This window comes from Bubalus kerabau, chromosome 2 (genome assembly GCF_029407905.1).
Source record: "Bubalus kerabau isolate K-KA32 ecotype Philippines breed swamp buffalo chromosome 2, PCC_UOA_SB_1v2, whole genome shotgun sequence".
NCBI classification, from domain to species: Eukaryota; Metazoa; Chordata; class Mammalia; order Artiodactyla; family Bovidae; genus Bubalus; species Bubalus kerabau.
The window spans coordinates 11,485,947-11,503,018 of record NC_073625.1 but is presented as its reverse complement, the minus strand read 5'-3'; the positions used below and the strand labels follow the sequence as shown (position 1 = coordinate 11,503,018).

Below are 17,072 nucleotides of genomic sequence, written 5' to 3'. Positions count from 1 at the left end.
AAAAGCAAATGGAAAGCCAAGTGATCTCTTTGAAAGCTTTGACTTCTGGTAATAAGCACGTTTTCCCTCGGATAGGCTGGTAACGAGCTGTGGTCAGAGTGGACCGTTTGTCACCCAGCCAGGGTCAAAGAGTCCGGAAGGCATGGACGGCCAAGGTAGTTCTGCGAGGGTCAGGGTCATACAGGAACCAAGGGCGGGGCGCACAGGAGCTCTGAGCTTGAGGACCTGCAGGAACACGGGTGCTGAGGGAGGAAGCCCATGAGTCACTGACAGATCAGAACATCAGATGCAAACAGGAGGAACACACACAGTGTGGCTCAGCTTGAATTCTGGGGTCTGAATCCCAGGAGAACAAGATGGCATGGGGGCCAGGGCTTGTTCGCAGGGCTCCAGCACGCAGATGCTAAATAGGCAGTGGGATTTTCATCCTCTTTGAAGGCAGATATGCAGGCTCACCTTTGTCTAAATCTTCATCATCTGGGAGATGATTTAAAGACTTTCTTAGGCTCTCTAGCGTACACCTAACATCATGGTAAACATCAGAATGACTCCACTTCCCTCATTGACTGTAATTGTTTGGCTGTGAGATATTTGAAAGGATTTTCATCATTTTCCTTTTTGAAATGATTTAACTGTGTGTAACTCAATTTATGATTGGCTTTAATTTCTCAGCTATCGTCTTGCACATCCAGGGATTCTTGTGAACCTAGAAAATCAAAGCTGCTAATTATTTTTGAATGTTGTGCGGTTTTTGTGAATGTTTAATTAGAATGTGAATGAAGTTGGCTTAATGTGACATCTTGTAGGCATTTAGTTAAATACTTGTTGATAAGGTTGGTGTAATGTCATATAGACATTCAGTTGAATAGTTATTACTATTGAGTGTGCCATATTCATTTTGCGTGTTGAAGGCCACGTCTCATACATGTTTTGGGGCCCGGAGAAGCTCACAAGGCCCTTAGCATTTTGTCCGTCATGCCAAGTATGAAAAGTGAAAGTTAGTCACACAGTCATGTCCGACTCTTTACGATCCCATGGACAGTAGCCCACCAGGCTCCTCCGTCCATGGAATTCTCCAGGCAAGAGTACTGGAGTAGGTTGCCATTTCCTTCTCCAGGGGATCTTCCCAACCCAGGGATCAATCCTGGGTCTCCTGCATTGCAGGTGGATTCTTTACCATCTGAGCTACTAGGGAAGCCCTTCATGCCCAGCATAGCATGGCTTGTATTGGTACATGGAGTGGGTGTAAACAGCCTCTCCTTGGTTGAGCAGCTTCTGCATGATAAGGTGGGTTAAGTGCTTCACCTGCACTGTCACATTTAATCCTCCCCATGGCCCTGTGAGAGCATGATTTATTATTACTGTTTGATGGACTAGGAAATGGTGAGACAGCTGGGACACCTGGGATGGGGCCCTGGTGCTCTGGCACCAAAGCCCAGGCTGTGCCGCCTGTCCTTCCTTTGATTTTTTATAGGCTGCCGCCTCGGTTCCCATCTTGAGTGTTCTGGGCAGTATTAATTTGGGTTGTTGAGAAATCTGGGCCAGGTCTGTAGAAAGAACTTAGAGCCAAGAGGGAGAATTCAGTCACCCTGGTGTGTCAGCTTGGTGTGTCAGTCACAATCAGATCCTGAGCCACTGTGAGCCATGATGAGACCTTAATTTTTTTTTTTTTTTTTCATGTTGGGTCTTTCCCTCTTGTTTTTATTTTATTTTATTTGCCTGCACTCAGATCCTTTAGTTGCGGCAGGGCAGGATTTTTTCCAGGTGGCTCAGTAGTCAAGAATCCACCTGCCAATGCAGGAGACACAGGAGACATGGGATCTATCCCTGGGTTGGGAAGATCCCCTGGAAGAGGAAATGGCAATCCACTCCAGTATTCTTGTCTGGGAAATCTCATAGACAGAGGAGCCTGGCGGGCTACAGTCCAAGGGGTCGAAAAGAGTTGGACACGACTGGGCGCATGTACACTATAGAACTCTCATTTGTGAGTTTATTTGGGATCTAGTTCCCCGACTAGGGATGGAACCTGGGTCCCATGCGTTAGGAGTGCAGGGTCTTAGCTACTGGATCACCAGGGAAGTCCTAAAACCTTAATTTAGACTCCAAAGTTTTCTTTAGCTCTTGGCTTCTAATGAGCTTCCTGTTAAAGCTAGAACCACTCCAGGAGCCCCTGGGTGAGAGCAAGTTGGACAATGCCCCAGAAATGCGGGAGTGGTGTGCATGAGTGGATGATAACCACGTGTGAATATTGGTTCCCAGCCTCGGTCCTGGGGGAAGGGGCTGTCCCCTTAGAAATCCCAGGACCAGTGGTGGAGGCCGGCTCCAGGGAGGTTCAGCCTTCATCAAGGGCAGTCATCTAATTCCATATGATGGAATATGCTTTCCTTTCCTTGTTCAGTGTATTTGAACTCAAATGAGACGGGCTCACAACAGTCACAGAATCAGAACGTACATGTGGGGCAGGCTTGAAAAGGCAGGATGACACAGCAGGAGGTAGAAAAAGTCCCGCTTTCTTATGCCCTTGCCTTCAATATGGGATGTGCCCTGATCCCATCAGCTGCTCTCTGGGCAGGTGGGAAGTGCTTATTTTCATGGTGAAGCAGTCAGGGTAAAGATAAGGGAAATTGATCTGTGTGTCTCAGTGCAGTGAGTGACTCACCTTTCTGTGGGCTCTGTTTGAAATCTGGGTATTTGTGACAATTCCACCTCTGATTCACAGAACTGTTTAGGGGAGGAGGTTTGGTGGTTGGGAGAGGAGTAGGGTCTCGCTAATGTGAAAGGTACATATATTTGTGGTCCAAAGAGAATTTTCTCAGGACTTAGTGGCTTGTGAACATTTTTGCAGATTCAACACAGACATCAAGATAGCAGTTATCTCTGAGGGGTGGGGCCGGGATTCTATCTACCAGAGAGGGGCACAGAGGGCTTCTAAGAAATAGGATCGATAGTGGGTGATTTCTTAATCTGGATGATGAGTGCAAGGTTTCCAGACAGCCATTAGTTTTTAAAATGCTCTCATATGTTTTTGTATACTCTTCTTTTTGTATCAAGTCTCCTAATGTATAAAGTTTTGAAGGAAAAAACAACACAGCTTTACAACACTGTTGGAAACACACTCACGTTTCTTTTCTTTTTTCATCTGATTTAGGTGAGCATAGCCACCCCAAAGCAGAAACCCAAAACTCCGTTTTGCTTCGGTAAGTCCTGAGCAGAGGTTGGGTTTTCTGAACACTCCTCCAGCAGCTTCCTCTTTTGCGTGGAGACGGTCCTGTGATCGATCACATGTGACTTGTACCGTGTGTGTGTGTGAGGGACCGCTGTCCCAGCCATATCCCTGGGTGTCACATGATCTTCCTTTCCCTGGTCTCCCTGTGAAGATTGTTAATAACATAAGACGGAGGCACAGGCGCCCATGATGTCTCAGTTCTCCTGGCTCTCTGCCTGGCAGGGTGCCAGGTATCTACCAGAAGTCTTAAGGAACCTTTAACTCAGCAGAGGAATGGTACGGAGACTTGAGGGAACTAGAGAATGTTCTACTGAAAGTCTTACTGCCAATGAATGATGGCTGGGGGTGCCCCAGGAAGCAGAGCCTCTCAGTGATGCAGGTCACTGAAGCATCAGTATTTAACTGGCTTCTACTGCCTTCTCGGTGCTATACTAAGTGCTATGAGCAGAAGCTAACAAATAGCTTCTGTTTTATGTCTGGGGTGTAAGCGCCACGAAGGCAGGGATGCTCCCCGGCTTTGTCACTGGTATATCCCCAGCACTTAGCGTGTGCTTCCTGGCACAAAGTGGTTGCTCAGTAAATATTCTCTGAAGGAATGAGGGAATGAACTCACCCGATGCTCACCTCCTCCAGTTCTAGCTTATTTTTGCCAGGAGAGTAACATGGTCATTTAAGCTGTCCTCTTTTCCCACTCAGGTTGGTTCAAACTTCTTTGCAGACTTTCTCCCACTTCCTTCAACTATCATTGCCAAGCTCAAAAATCGGACTCTCAGATTTTGTGGTCAGCAGATCTAAAAAGAAAAAAAAAAAAAAAAAAAGAAGAACCCAGAAGTAAATTGTTGACCTCATAGAGTGCTGGGGAAGGACCAGGTTGAAAATGGGGTCTCAAAGTCACAGACTTGAACCCAGGCAACCTTAGTTCCGTGTCTCAACCACAGACAAGACCCCTAACCCGGGTCAGTTGAGCTAGTGGAAACCAGGAGCATGGGGGCCAAGCTTACATGTGTATTATCATGACTGTCCAGGCGTGTGTCTGGTGCACGGTGAATGAGCCGCCTTTCTGCACAGCAGCACACGAAGGCCATTAGTCTTGTGGCCAATGGAGTAATAATCCACATTTTATTTTTTGAGATTGAGAGCGTTCTGCTTCCCAGATACTCCCAGGTGACTTTGCACCATGTGGAACATCTTGGTCTCCTTGGCGGGAATCCTCTGCCCTGCCACATCAAACACCTTAGTTCTGGCGTGTGTGTTCTGACCTGGATTCTTCTCTTTTCGTCCCATACCTTTTGCAGTCATCAACGCCCTCTCGCAGAGGTATTTTCTTCAAGCCAACGACCAGAAAGATCTGAAGGACTGGGTGGAAGCCTTGAACCAAGCCAGCAAAATCACCGTACGTATGATCCTTCTCCTTTCCGGTGAGAGTCTTTCTGCAGTCGGCGCGTTTCGGGTGGGGAGTGGCCCAGATGGCGACGGGGACTTTCTCAGGACCCGTTTCAGACCAGTTCCCCTACCTCTTCGTACACCTTGGCCGACTAGCCGCAAGTTGAACTGAGAGCCTGAGTCTGAATCAGGTTCGACGGGAAGTTTATGGGGTGTCCCTGCTGTGCTTCCTGGGAGGGCTCCCAGGCGGTCGTGGTTTAGGTCATTCTGGGATGCTGATTCAGAATGTGGTGGGATTGGAAAATGGAGTGCTGACTCTGAGAAACAGATTAGAGGAAACTCACATGAGGGGGGAAGTCGGAACTTTTTCCTGGCTTGGGGGAGACTCTTCTGACTTTAAGAGGCCACCTGGGGACTAGCCCAGGCCGTCCATTGACCTGTCCTGGGAAATCCTAGCATTTATAAGCACCAGCTTGCTGGCTGTTCTATGAGGACTCTTGTTTTCCTTGACTTGGCTAACGAAGAACTCCTTTCTTCTTCCTTAGAAATACAGAAAAAGAAAGGGAGATGGGTAGGAATAAGGAGAGGGGAAAACTGTTTCAGGGAAAAAAACTAGACCTTTAACCGATAATATAGGCCAACTTCTGGCATGTAAGCCACACTTTGCTGAAAAGCTTGATTTTCTTGATTTTCTGATATCTTCAGAAGTGCTAGCATTCTAGTGACTTCCAGTAAAAATCAGTATGTACTGGGGCAGATTATTCTCCCCAGTACCTCAGGGTTCCCGTGAATAATTTCATAGAAGAAACCTGTACACTTATCCAGCACTTGTGATGCTGCCTCTGAGCAGAGTACAATTCAGTCATCGATGTGGTTTTGCTTGTTGGCTCGTTTTTCTGATAAACCTTGATAAGGCAGTGAAAAGAGAGGGGAATGGTGGGGGTCTGTGAAGGGGGGTAGCTGCTAACTCAGGCACGTCTGCTACCCACACGCTTGTGTGTGTCTGCAGAATGCTGACTTTATTAAAGGTTTTCTTTGTTCATGTTGGAGTCTTCACCTTTCTGGGTCTTCCACACTGGGGGGAGTTTCTTTCAGTGTCTAATACTTTCTTCTCATTCAGTGTTATCTCTCTCTATTTTTTTTTAAGTTTTTTTTGATGTGGATGATTTTTAAAAGTCTTTATTGAATTTGTTACAGTATTGCTCCTGTTTTATGTTTTGGTTCTTTGGTTGCAAGGCATGTGGGATCTTAGCTTGGGAAGCTGAGACCCAGTCGTACCCCCTGCATTGGAAGGTGAGATCTTAAGCACTGGACCACCAGGGAAGACCCCAGGGTGTCCTCTCTTGGGCCTGCCTGCTGAACTGGACTACACAGACTGGGAGGCAGCGGGGGCCTCTTTGTCCTGCTTTTGTGCCTTGAGCGTGGAGTTGCTCCAAGCGGCTAGTTCCATGCCCTCTTTCTGCCTGCTGGGATGGCCCAGCCTCTGCAGGGGCTCCATAACCTCTAGGGTCCCCCTGACTTTCCTATGCTCTGTTTATACCTCTCTTCACTCCTCCTGCCAAAGATCCTGTGGGACAGAAGGAAGAGGAGGGGAACCTGACTTCCTCATTACAGGCAAATTTCTCTTAGTGCACCTCGTGTGCAAAGTGAAGCATCTTGGGGACAGGGGATGCAGAGATGAAAGATACAGACCATGTATCCAGTGGGGCTTTCTCACCGGCCACACTGTTCACCCTTCTCATCACTCCTGTGAGGCGGCTGCTTTCACTGCCATTTTTATGATGAGGAAAACAGAAATCAGAGTCTTGCCCTAAGGCTGCTAAGTCGCTTCAGTCGTGTCCGACTCTGTGCGACCTCAAAGACGGCAGCCCACCAGGCTCCCCCGTCCCTGAGATTCCCCAGGCAAGAACACTGGAGTGGGTTTCCATTTTCTTCTCCAATGCATGAAAGTGAAAAGTGAAAGTGAAGTCGTTCAGTCGTGTCCTACTCTTCACGACCCCATGGACTGCAGCCTTCCAGGCTCCTCTGTCCATGGGATTTTCTAGGCAAGAGTACTGGAGTAGGTTGCCATTGCCCTAAGTCTGGAGTTTGCTAAATGACAGAGCTGAGATTCAAGCCTAGGACCTTCTGACTTCTGAGACCTGGAAGGGTTTATAAAAATACGAAAAACAAGCAGCAGATGTAAAAGAAGTTAGATGACATACCACTTTCACATTCATGGCTTCTTGTTAGCCTCATGAAAACCTCAAGTAGGGAGGGCAGGAGTGATCATCTGGTTTATAAATGAGGCAGTGGAAATGCCTGGAGATCAGAGTGACCCACCCAGGTTCAGGAGCCAGTAACCACAGATCACTGGTCATTGAGTGCTAGGTCACTGAGTCCTTATGATTGAAGATAATGGTCAGCATATGGTATTCAGCCAAAAGTGCAGACGCCAAGGGGGAAGGGGGTGGAGTGAATTGGGAGACTGGGATTGACATATGTATACTACCATGTATAAAATAGATAACTAATGAGAACCTACTGTATAGCACAGGGGGCTCTATTCGGTGCCCTGCGGTGACCTAAATAGGGAGGAAATGCAATAAAGAGGAGATATCTGTGTACAGATAGCTCACTCACTTTGCTGTACAGCAGAAACTAACACAACATTGTAAAGCAACCATATACCCCAATAAACATTTTTTAAAAAATAAAGAATTGGGTTTGCTCAGAGTAGTAGTATGCCTGTATTAATTTCCTAAGGGCTGCTGCGAAAGGTGGATGGCTTAGAGTAACAGAAATGTATTCTCCCACAGTCCTGAGAAGCCTGACATCAGGGTGTCGGCAAGGCCCTCCATGTACCCGTTGAAGGCTCAAGGGGAGAATACTTCCCTGCCCTTTCTAGCCCTCAGAGGCTTCCCTGGTTTGTCCTGCATCCCTCCACTTCTGCCTCCGTCACTGTGGGGCCTGCGTGTCTGTATGGCCCCTCCTCTTAGGAAGACGTGAGTCATTGCACTTAAGTGAAGTGAAGTCGCTCAGTCGTGTCCGACTCTTTGTGACCCCATGGACTGTAGCCCACCAGGCTCCTCCATCCATGGAATTTTCTAGGCAAGAGTACTGGAGTGGATTGCCATTTTCTTCTCCAGGGGATCTTCCCGACCCTTTGTACTTAGGAGGCACCCTAAGCCAGCATCAGTTCAGTTCAGTTGCTCAGTTGCGTCCGCCTCTGCGACCCCATGGACTGCAGCACGCCAGGCCTCCCTGTCCATCACCAACTCCCAGAGTTCACTCAAACTCATGTCCATTGAGTTGGTGATGCCATCTAACCATCTCATCCTCTGTTGTCCCCTTCTCCTCCCACCCTCAATCTTTCCCAGCATCAGGGGCTTTTCAAATGAGTCAGCTCATAGGGAGACATTATTCAACTCACTACATTTTTTTGAAAGGGTTAAAAACTGGACAGTGAAATTATAGCATACCTTCCCCTATCACAGTTAGACTATTCCTCATAGTCTTGCCCTGCCTGTGGGAAGAGAGTCCTTGCAAATTTCATTTCCTGTTGCAAATGGAACCCTGTGGATCTCCTCCATCAGGGCTCCCTTCACCAGAGAGGGGAAGGGATGGTGGAAGAGGGGCCTGTTTCACTGGGATCTTGGGAGACAGACAAGCCAAGAGGATGTCCTTGTTTTCAAGACCTGGTACATGGTTATTGGTGAGTTTGTTCTCTGCAGGCTGATTCACTGTAAGGAAGTGTAAGCTGTTTTGGAGAGCCAGGCAATTGGTCAGAGGGAGCCGATGATGCAGGGGTGTGAGCAGTGATAACCAGCAGTTCTCTGGGTGGGCTGACGGGTCGAGAGGCAACACGACAACCAAGCTGCCAGGGGTCCTTTCCCGGCCGTCGTGAACTCTGAAAGGCTACTCCCCTCCTCCTTAGCTGGGTTTCAGGAATTCACTGGTAGTGGTTTTTAGCAGTGGCGATGACTTTTAACGAGCTTTTGTTTACCTCATCTGTGAAATAGAGAAAGAGATGCCTGGCTGGTAAAGTAGCCTGAGATGAGTAGTAATGCAGAAAGAGAGGAGTACTTCCTCCGCCTGGCACTGAGTAGAGGCCCAAAGCAACTGTTGTCTCAGAAGGAAAGGAGGGAGGGGGTTTCTGGCCTCATCTGGAGAGGTGGTGGGCAGAGGTCACCCTTCTTCCTGTCCTCTTTCTGGGGCCCCAGTTTTTGATCACGATGGTCTTACTCCTTTGAATTAGATGCATAGGGGTGTGGTCCTTCATTCCCATCCTTAGCAGGCAGAGTTAGTTCTCCTATGGTTCTCCTATGACCCTGAGCTGTGAACTCCCCCCACCCCACTTCCTGGCTTACAGTAGTTTTTGAAAATTAATTAGGCTGCTCCAGGTCATGTATGGATGTGAGAGTTGGACTATAAAGAAAGCTGAGCGCTGAAAAATTGATGCTTTTGAACTGTGGTGTTGGAGAGGATGCTTGAGAGTCCTTTGGACTGCAAGGAGAGCCAACCAGTCCATCCTAAAGGAGATCAGTCCTGAGTATTCACTGGAAGGACTGATGATGAAGCTGAAACTCCAATACTTTGGCCACGTGATGCGAAGAACTGACTCGTTGGAAAAGACTCTGGTGCTGGGAAAGATTGAAGGCAGGAGGAGAAGAGGATGACAGGATGAGATGGTTGGATGGCATCACCGACTCAATGGACATGAATTTTAGTAAACTCTGGGAGTTGGTGATGGACAGGGAGGCCTGGCATGCTTCAGTCCATGGGATCGCAAAGAGTCGGACCCGACTGAGCGACTGAACTGACTGATATCTTAGTTGCAGCATGTGGGATCTAGTTTCCTGACCAGGGATTGAATCCAGGCCCCCTGTATTGGGAGTGTGGAATCTTAGCACCAGTGAGGTCTTGCAATAGTGTTTTTGTTTTTCTTTTTTAAACTTTTTTTTTTTAACAGTTTTAAAAGGTTACTTTCCATTTAAATGATTACAAAATATTGGCTATATTTTCCATGTTGTATAATATATCCTTGAGCTGTGAGCTCTTGAAAGATCTAGATTCTTAGGTCCTTCTAGCTTCCAAGGCTGTAGAAGAAGTGAAACAGGATGTTAGGTTTTCTTTTGGGGTCTGCAGTTACTTTCCTGGCAGACTCACATGGGGTCTTGGGGCCTTGTGAAGGACAGGCTTTGTGGTGTGGTGGGGACTGAACCAGCAGAGTTCAGGGACTTGGTCTCTGCTTAGATGTTAATATTAATCATGGCTTTGGGCAAATGATTGGACTGCTCAGGGCCTCTCTGGTGATGAAAGATTTTCCTATAAATGAGAAATGGACAAGGAGGAAGAAAAGTGGCAACATGAATGAGGATAAATGACCTCGGGTTGGGAGGATGGTCAGGACTGGGACAAACTGAGGAATCTGTTCCCCATCCAAAGATTGAACTGCTGCTTTGCTGGAAAACAAGATTGTTTTGTATGAAATATTTCAGATTTTAATTGCAGGTTGAAAAACATACTGGATAGGACAGACGAGACACAGTCGGGGCAAGTCTGCCTTTGGACCACCAGTGTGCAACCTGTGGTCTCAAACGTGCCCTAAAAATTCTGTGACTCTCTGATCAGCTGGAGAGGATCAAAGATAAATCATTTTGCAGGAGGGCGATATTTGTAAGTGCTAGTACCATTAATAAAAAGTTATTAAACCCCTGTGGTCCAGTGGTTAAGAGTCCACCTGCCAATGCAGGAGATACAGGTTTGATCCCTGGTCCTGGAAGATCCCACGTGCCACAGGGCAGCTAAGCCAGTGCGTCACAATTACTGAGCCCAAGCGCTGTAGCTTTTGAACCCGCATATTGCAAATACTGAAGCCCACACACCTAGATCCCAAGCTTTGCAACACGAGAAGCCACCGCAGTTAAAAGCCCAAGCACCATAAGGAAGCATAGGCCTGGCTCACTGCAACTAGAGAAAGCCTGTGCAACAGTGAAGACTCAGAACGGCTGAAAAAATATAAATTAATTAATTTTAAAAGAGTTTACGTAGAATATCTTAATTAAAAACTTTTGTATTTTTATTCATATTTTAAGTGTTTGAATTTATATCCTCTCATCGTTTGATGACCATGATAACTCTATGACTGTGTCACTCATTTAGTGACAGGTCAGAGGTTACACCCCAAGCCCTGGGACATGCTCCCCAAGTCCTGTACCATACGCCACAGGCGTCTCACCTACTGCCGAGCATCCTTTCTCCCGTCTTTATGTTCCTGGCTCCTTTTCATCCTCCAGGGCACTGTTTGAGCATCTCTTTCCCCTGGAGACTTACACCAACCGTGCCCACAAGGCCAACCAGTCCCCTCCAGTAGTTGCCCTGCTGTCAGTCTCAGCTCCTGTTTATTGTCTTCAAGGCACTCACCAGGATTTGTAATTATTCTGATTGTTAGTCTTGCTGTATGTTTGCGATCAGTCTCCCTGATCAGCATGGACGTGAAGTGTGTCTGTGTTTGCTGGTTTATCTTTGGTCTCTAGCCAGGCAGGGGCTGACTCACTCAGAGTAGGTGCTCAGCGCATTTGTTGAGTAAGTGTGTGCCTGTGTGTGTGTGTGTGTGTGTGTGGTGGGAGTGGTTTGCTGAATTCCTCATATCCAGGTTTGGATGGATGGAAGGACATGGGGGGAAGGGGTATCTTACCAGAACTTGGCACATTAACTTTCTTCTTCCTCCCTCCGTCCTTGGTCACCTCCCTGCTTTCTCTGGGCTTTCCTCCCCAGTTAACCACACTCATTCTTCACAGGTACCCAAAGCTGGGAACCTGCCCCTGACGACCGAAGTTCTCAAGAGCTTAGCAACTCCTCTGGCCTTAGAGAAGAAGCCACAGGTGGCCTACAAGACAGAAATCATCGGAGGGGTGGTGGTACACACGCCCATCAACCAGGTGCTGGGGCCTGGGGCTGCCAGGCTGGGGCACGGGGGGTCCGGGGGTGTCCATGGTGTGTCAGTGACATGACAGGAGGGCAGGACCAAGGAAAGGGCAGGGGTGGGGGAGCCCGTGTATGTGGGGTGATGGAGAATACAGACAGCGCAGAGACGAGGCCGCTGCATCTGAAGCTCTGTGGCCAGGATGGCTCTGCATCACCCATTGGGACTGGCACCTGTGAAGCCTGTGGGAAGCGGGGCCGAGGGTGGCTGGCAACAAGCTCACTGTGCCTCTGCCTCGTCTGGTTTGCTTTGGCAGCCCTTCCCTTTCTCTTGGGTCTGCCCGCCCTCCCCAGCCTTGCTCTGTGAAAGCACCCTGTACAGTGCCTGCCCAAGGCAAAAGTTTACTTTCTGGTTTATTTCTTATTTGACTGCCCTTGTGGGCCAAGAGGAAGAGGTGACTGGCCAGGGCTGGTGGGGAAGGCAGGTGGGGCCCTGTCAAGAGCAGAGAGGCGCTAACTCTGCCGTCCCCGTTTCCATGTAGAACGGCGGGGATGGGCAGGAAGTGGGTGAGCCCGGCTCCCACGCCATCCTTCGGAGGTCTCAGAGTTACATCCCCACGACCGGCTGCCGGGGTCCCACCGGGCCGCCCCTCATCAAAAGCGGCTACTGTGTGAAGCAAGGGAACGTGGTGAGTGTCCGCGAGGGGAACTGAAGGGGGTTCTGGGGATCCCCGGAGCCAGTGGGTGTAGGCGAGCCCGAGGGGAGGGCAGATTGCTGGGAGGAGGGTGGAGCCGGCCACGCCCACACCGGCCGATTCCTGGAGGGGCTCAAAGGAAATGAGCGCACTGCTGCCCGAGGTGCTCCCAGGCGTTTCCGCAGAGGAAGAAATCCTTGGCTCCTCATCTCGGTCCCCCAAGCTGGGAGCCTGGCCTTTGCCGTCCCCAGGAGCTTAGGACCAGAATGCACCCCCCGGGACCTCTTCTAACATTCTGCTCTCTACCCTCTATTGCAGCGCAAGAGCTGGAAGCGGCGCTTCTTTGCGCTGGATGACTTTACCATCTGCTACTTCAAGTGTGAGCAGGTTTGTCGTGGCTCTGGGGCCCTCAGGAGACCGAGGGGGTCTCACACACAGGTGTGTGTGTGTGTGTGTGTGTGTGTGTGTGTGTACACGCGCGCATGTGTGTGAACAGAGATGTGGGCACACAGACTCATCTGTGTGCCGGGAGTGTGAGGCATCTTAGCTCCGTCCACCTGGTGTGGGCAGCTTTGCCATGATATTAAAGTGGCCTTAACGAACTCCCTCCCTGTGTGTGCTGAGACCCGCAGAGCATCTTAGATTTTTTTTTTTTTTCCTCCTCTCTTGATTGTTTCGGGACCTTGTCTTGTTTGCAACCTGGTTTCAGCCAGTCATGTCTGATGATAATGGCTGGCTGGTCCCAGCGTGGCCTTGAGCAGACAGCCTCATTCACTCTGTCTCCCCGTTTCCTCCCCCAGGACCGAGAACCACTTCGTACCATATTCCTCAAGGATGTTCTCAAGACCCACGAGTGTCTGGTCAAGTCTGGGTAATTGTCTCTGCTTCTTCTTCTCTGGTCAGAACCCCGTGTGCCATCTTAGCTCTCCCGTTACTACCTGTCTGAGGCTCTGTTCCAGAGCCTTCCTTTAAGAGCAGGAGGACTTTGTCTCCCTGACATCTGTGGCTGCCTGTTTCCATCCGAGCGGTCACAGCTGCAAGATGGTGCGCTGGGCCAACCTGCCCACTTTCCAGCCCTTTACTCTCACTGCTCAGATGAGCCTATGTAACAGTGTTCTTATGGAGGAAAAGAAAGAATATGGAACAGAGGAGAGAGAGGTCCTTGTCAGGTGTCGGATGCTCGTTGCCCAGGAGGACTGACCCTCGGGGGAGGGGGGCATTGTACCCTTAGTCAGTCATTTTTTAGCACATTTGCTCAGAGCCCTGTTTGTGCCAGTGCCTCTGACCTGAATTGTTATGCCTTTTCTCTTCTCTTCCTTTTGACAAAATCCTTGATACCTGCTTTAAAAAATTTTTTTTTAATTTATTTTTGGCCGTGCTGGGTCTTTATTGCTGTGTGGGCTTTTGTCTAGTCGTGGCCAGCACAGGCTACTCTGTAGTTGTGGTGCACACACAGGCTTTTCATTCTGGTGGCTTCTGTTGTTGTGGAGCATAGGCTGTAGCACATGCAGGCTTCAGGAATTAGGCTCGTGGGCTCAGTAGTTCTGGTTCCTGGGCTCCAGAGCACAGGCTCAATCATTATGGCTTAGTTGCTCCATGGCATGTGGGATCTTTCCAGATCAGGGGTTGTCTCCTGCATTGGCAGGCGGATTCTTTACCACTGAGCCACCAGGGAGATCCCCTGATGTCTTCATAACATAGGGCTGATTCACGGCAATGCTGTCGGGCAGGAAGAAGAAGGAAATGGTTACCTTTCCAGGGCCACAGAGGGCAGGATGAATTTCGGACCTGGGGCCCATTCAATGGCTCTCCCATATCCGGCACCCATACCGGTGCCCTTGGAGCCAAGCTTTAGAGACCCAGGGGCATCTGGGCTCCTGGCGGTCCTCGCTCGGCCCTCCGTCAGCAGTCTGCAGGGGTAGTTTGCCGTGTCTCCCTCCCACGGACTGTGCGTGCAGAGCCGGTGTCACCAGGGGAGCTGTTGACGGCAGGCTGACTGTTCTCACATGAAGGCGTGGGAGGGTCTTGCATGAAAGCGAGGTGAGCTGTGGCCCACGGAAGTGGGGACTGTCGTGAGCCTTGCAAACAGCAGTTGCAGAGTTTAGAAGATAAGGAAAGTTCCCACCGACAGATTATCATTTGTGAGAGCAGCTACAGATGGAAGTTCCAGAAGTGTGGCTCCACAGCTGACCATGGCTGGAGGAGAGATGGGACTTGTTCCCGACCCTGGAGGCCTATGCAGGTCAACAGGTGGGCTCGGGTGGCTTACAGAACCCAGATAATGTTCAGTCCTGAGAGCGCTTCACACTTCACCTGAGACGCTGACCGGCAGAGTCAGACTGAACTGTGGGAAAGAGAACTGAGAGACAGGCAGATCCCCGGGGAAGGAAGCTCCCAGACTCTGCAGGTTCCAGGCCTGTGAGACTAGGCTTCTCCCCAGCCCAGTCAAGGGGGTTCTGGGCACCTGGATAGTCAGTTAATGTTTGTTGAATTGAATTGAATTAAAAGGCTTCATAGGAGAAGGAAATGGCAACCCACTCCAGTATACTTGCCTGGAGAATCCCAGAGGAGCCTGGTGGGCTACAGTCCATGGGGTTGCAAAGAGTCGGACACGACTGAAGCAACTGAGCACAAAAGGTTTCATACAGCCTGAGAAATGAGAAATGGATGCAAAAAGGGTGGGGATTTCCTCCCAGTTTTGCTTTTTCCTCCCCAGCAGTTGATTACAGGACTGTATGTACGTGCATTAATAGTCTGAAAGGTTAAACCGCTTTAGCCAGAAGGAAGTGCCATCTCCTCTCAGATACTCAGAAAGGGACTACAATAGCTAATGACATGCATTTCAGATGAGCACCGTGTGACTTTCTCGTTGTACCAGATACCGCATATAACTTGTAACTGATCTTTGTGGTGATAAGCTTGCTAGAGACGGGCTTCTGATTTCCATTGTACAGCTGGAGTGCAAAGGCTCACAAAGTTTTAAACATATTCCTGAAATACCATTTCCCAGTGGAGTCAGGATCAGGCCCTAAGTCTATCTGACCCCCCCACCCCCACCCCATAGCTGTCCCCTCTCCTGGGGGTCTTTAATCTCATGCTTCTCTTTTGCCCACATGCCCCTGTCACTGGCCACGCATCTGTCATTTCCTTTGAGGCCCTGATTCCTAAAGCCAGCCCTGTGATCAGTCCTGTCTTTTCTTTCTTACATTAAAAAAAAAAAATTTTGGCCATGCTGCTCGGCATGTGGGATCTTAGCTCCCGGACCAGGGATGGAATCCATATGCCCTGTAGAGTAAGTGCAGTCTTAACTGCTGGACCGTCAGGGATGTCTGCTGCAGTTAGTCCTTTCTTGGAATCATTCTAACTCTTGGCATGTAACACACACTTCAGTGTCTGACTCTATAGTTTTACTTTTTAATGTTCTTTTATAGGGAAGGAGGTGAATCTCCTGCTCCTGTATGTTCCCCAAGAGACTGGATACACCAGGCAGGCGTTTCACCCTGGAAATCATTTCGGCCATTTGGAGGCTTGTGGCTAAGCATCAGCTACTTCTAGCCTTCTTCCTTGCAGAAGTCAGAGCCCTCTTACAAACCTCACCCCCAGTTTGAAGCATCTTTAAATGGTCCACACTCTCCTTCCCTTTCTCCTGTTTTGCATCTAGCCCCCTTCTGAGAGCAGGGATTTGGTGAAGTGGATATGGTTGCTGTGCGGATGGAGAAAGGCTTTGGAAATGAGAGATTTGGGTCCCTTAGGAGAGGCCTGGTGGTGGAGTAATTAAGAGTGTAGACTCTGGAATCAGACCCGGATTCATATCCTGACTCTGCCGTTTACTTACTTCGGTGCCGTGGACCAGTCACAGAACCTCTTTGAGCCCGGGTTTCCCCAGCGGGGAAAGTCATACTGCCTCATTGAATGGTGGTGAAGATTGGATGAAATAGCGCATCTCAAAACACAAAGACAGGGATTTCCATGTGGTTCAGTGGTTAAGACTCTGTACCACCAATGCAGGGGGCATGAGTTTGATCCTGGTTGGGGAACTAAGGTCCCACATGCCATATGGCTCGGCCAAAAGATTTTTTAAAAAGCGCAAATAACAGATTGGTGGTTAACAGAGGTGGATGGTTGGGGGTAACCAAAATGGGTGGAGGGAGTTGAGTGGTACAAACCTCCAGTTATAAAATAAATAAGTCCTGGGGATGGAGTGTATAGCATGGTGACTATGGTTAAGGGTACTGTATTTGAAAGTTGCTAAAAGAGTTGATCTTAAAAGTTATCATCTTATCACAAGAAAACAAACTGTAACTATGTAGCGTGGTGAGTGTTGCCTAGACAGTGATCATTTGCTGCTGCTGCTAAGTCGCTTCAGTCGCGTCCGACTCTGTGCGACCCCAAAGACGGCAGCCCACCAAGCTCCCCCGTCCCTGGGATTCTCCAGGCAAGAACACTGGAGTGGGTTGCCATTTCTTTCTCCAGTGCATGAAAGTGAAAAGTGAAAGTGAAGTTGCTCTGTCGTGCCCGACTCTTAGCAACCCCATGGACTCCAGGCTCCTCCGTCCATGGGATTTTCCAGGCAAGAGTACTGGAGTGGGGTACCATTGCCTTCTCTGTGATCATTTGCAGTATATCCAAATATTGAATCATGTTGTACACTGGAAACAAATTTACTGTTTTTTTTTTTATGAATATGCTGTTGTATGTCTGTTATCTCTCTATAATACATACAAATAAACATATGTATATAATATATATATTTAATGTAGATATAATGGATATTAACAGCTTGTGTATTTACATGGGTGTGTTTATATCTAGTAAGACTTTCATTACTTGACCCTAAAATAAAACCCCTCAAAATGGTACCT

The 17,072-nt window shown here is 48.8% G+C and overlaps 1 protein-coding gene across 3 annotated transcripts in view; it reads left to right on the top strand.

Moving 5' to 3' along the window:
* Positions 1-17,072, top strand: part of PLEKHA2 (pleckstrin homology domain containing A2) — a 64,758-nt gene that overhangs the window by 36,588 nt on the left and 11,098 nt on the right. For all 3 annotated transcript variants that reach the window (XM_055567030.1, XM_055567033.1, XM_055567032.1), the window contains exons 4-9: positions 3,149-3,197; positions 4,522-4,619; positions 11,392-11,532; positions 12,058-12,204; positions 12,529-12,597; positions 13,011-13,081. In XM_055567030.1, the coding sequence (XP_055423005.1) occupies positions 3,149-3,197; positions 4,522-4,619; positions 11,392-11,532; positions 12,058-12,204; positions 12,529-12,597; positions 13,011-13,081 (575 nt within the window). The remainder of the gene's footprint in view (positions 1-3,148; positions 3,198-4,521; positions 4,620-11,391; positions 11,533-12,057; positions 12,205-12,528; positions 12,598-13,010; positions 13,082-17,072) is intronic.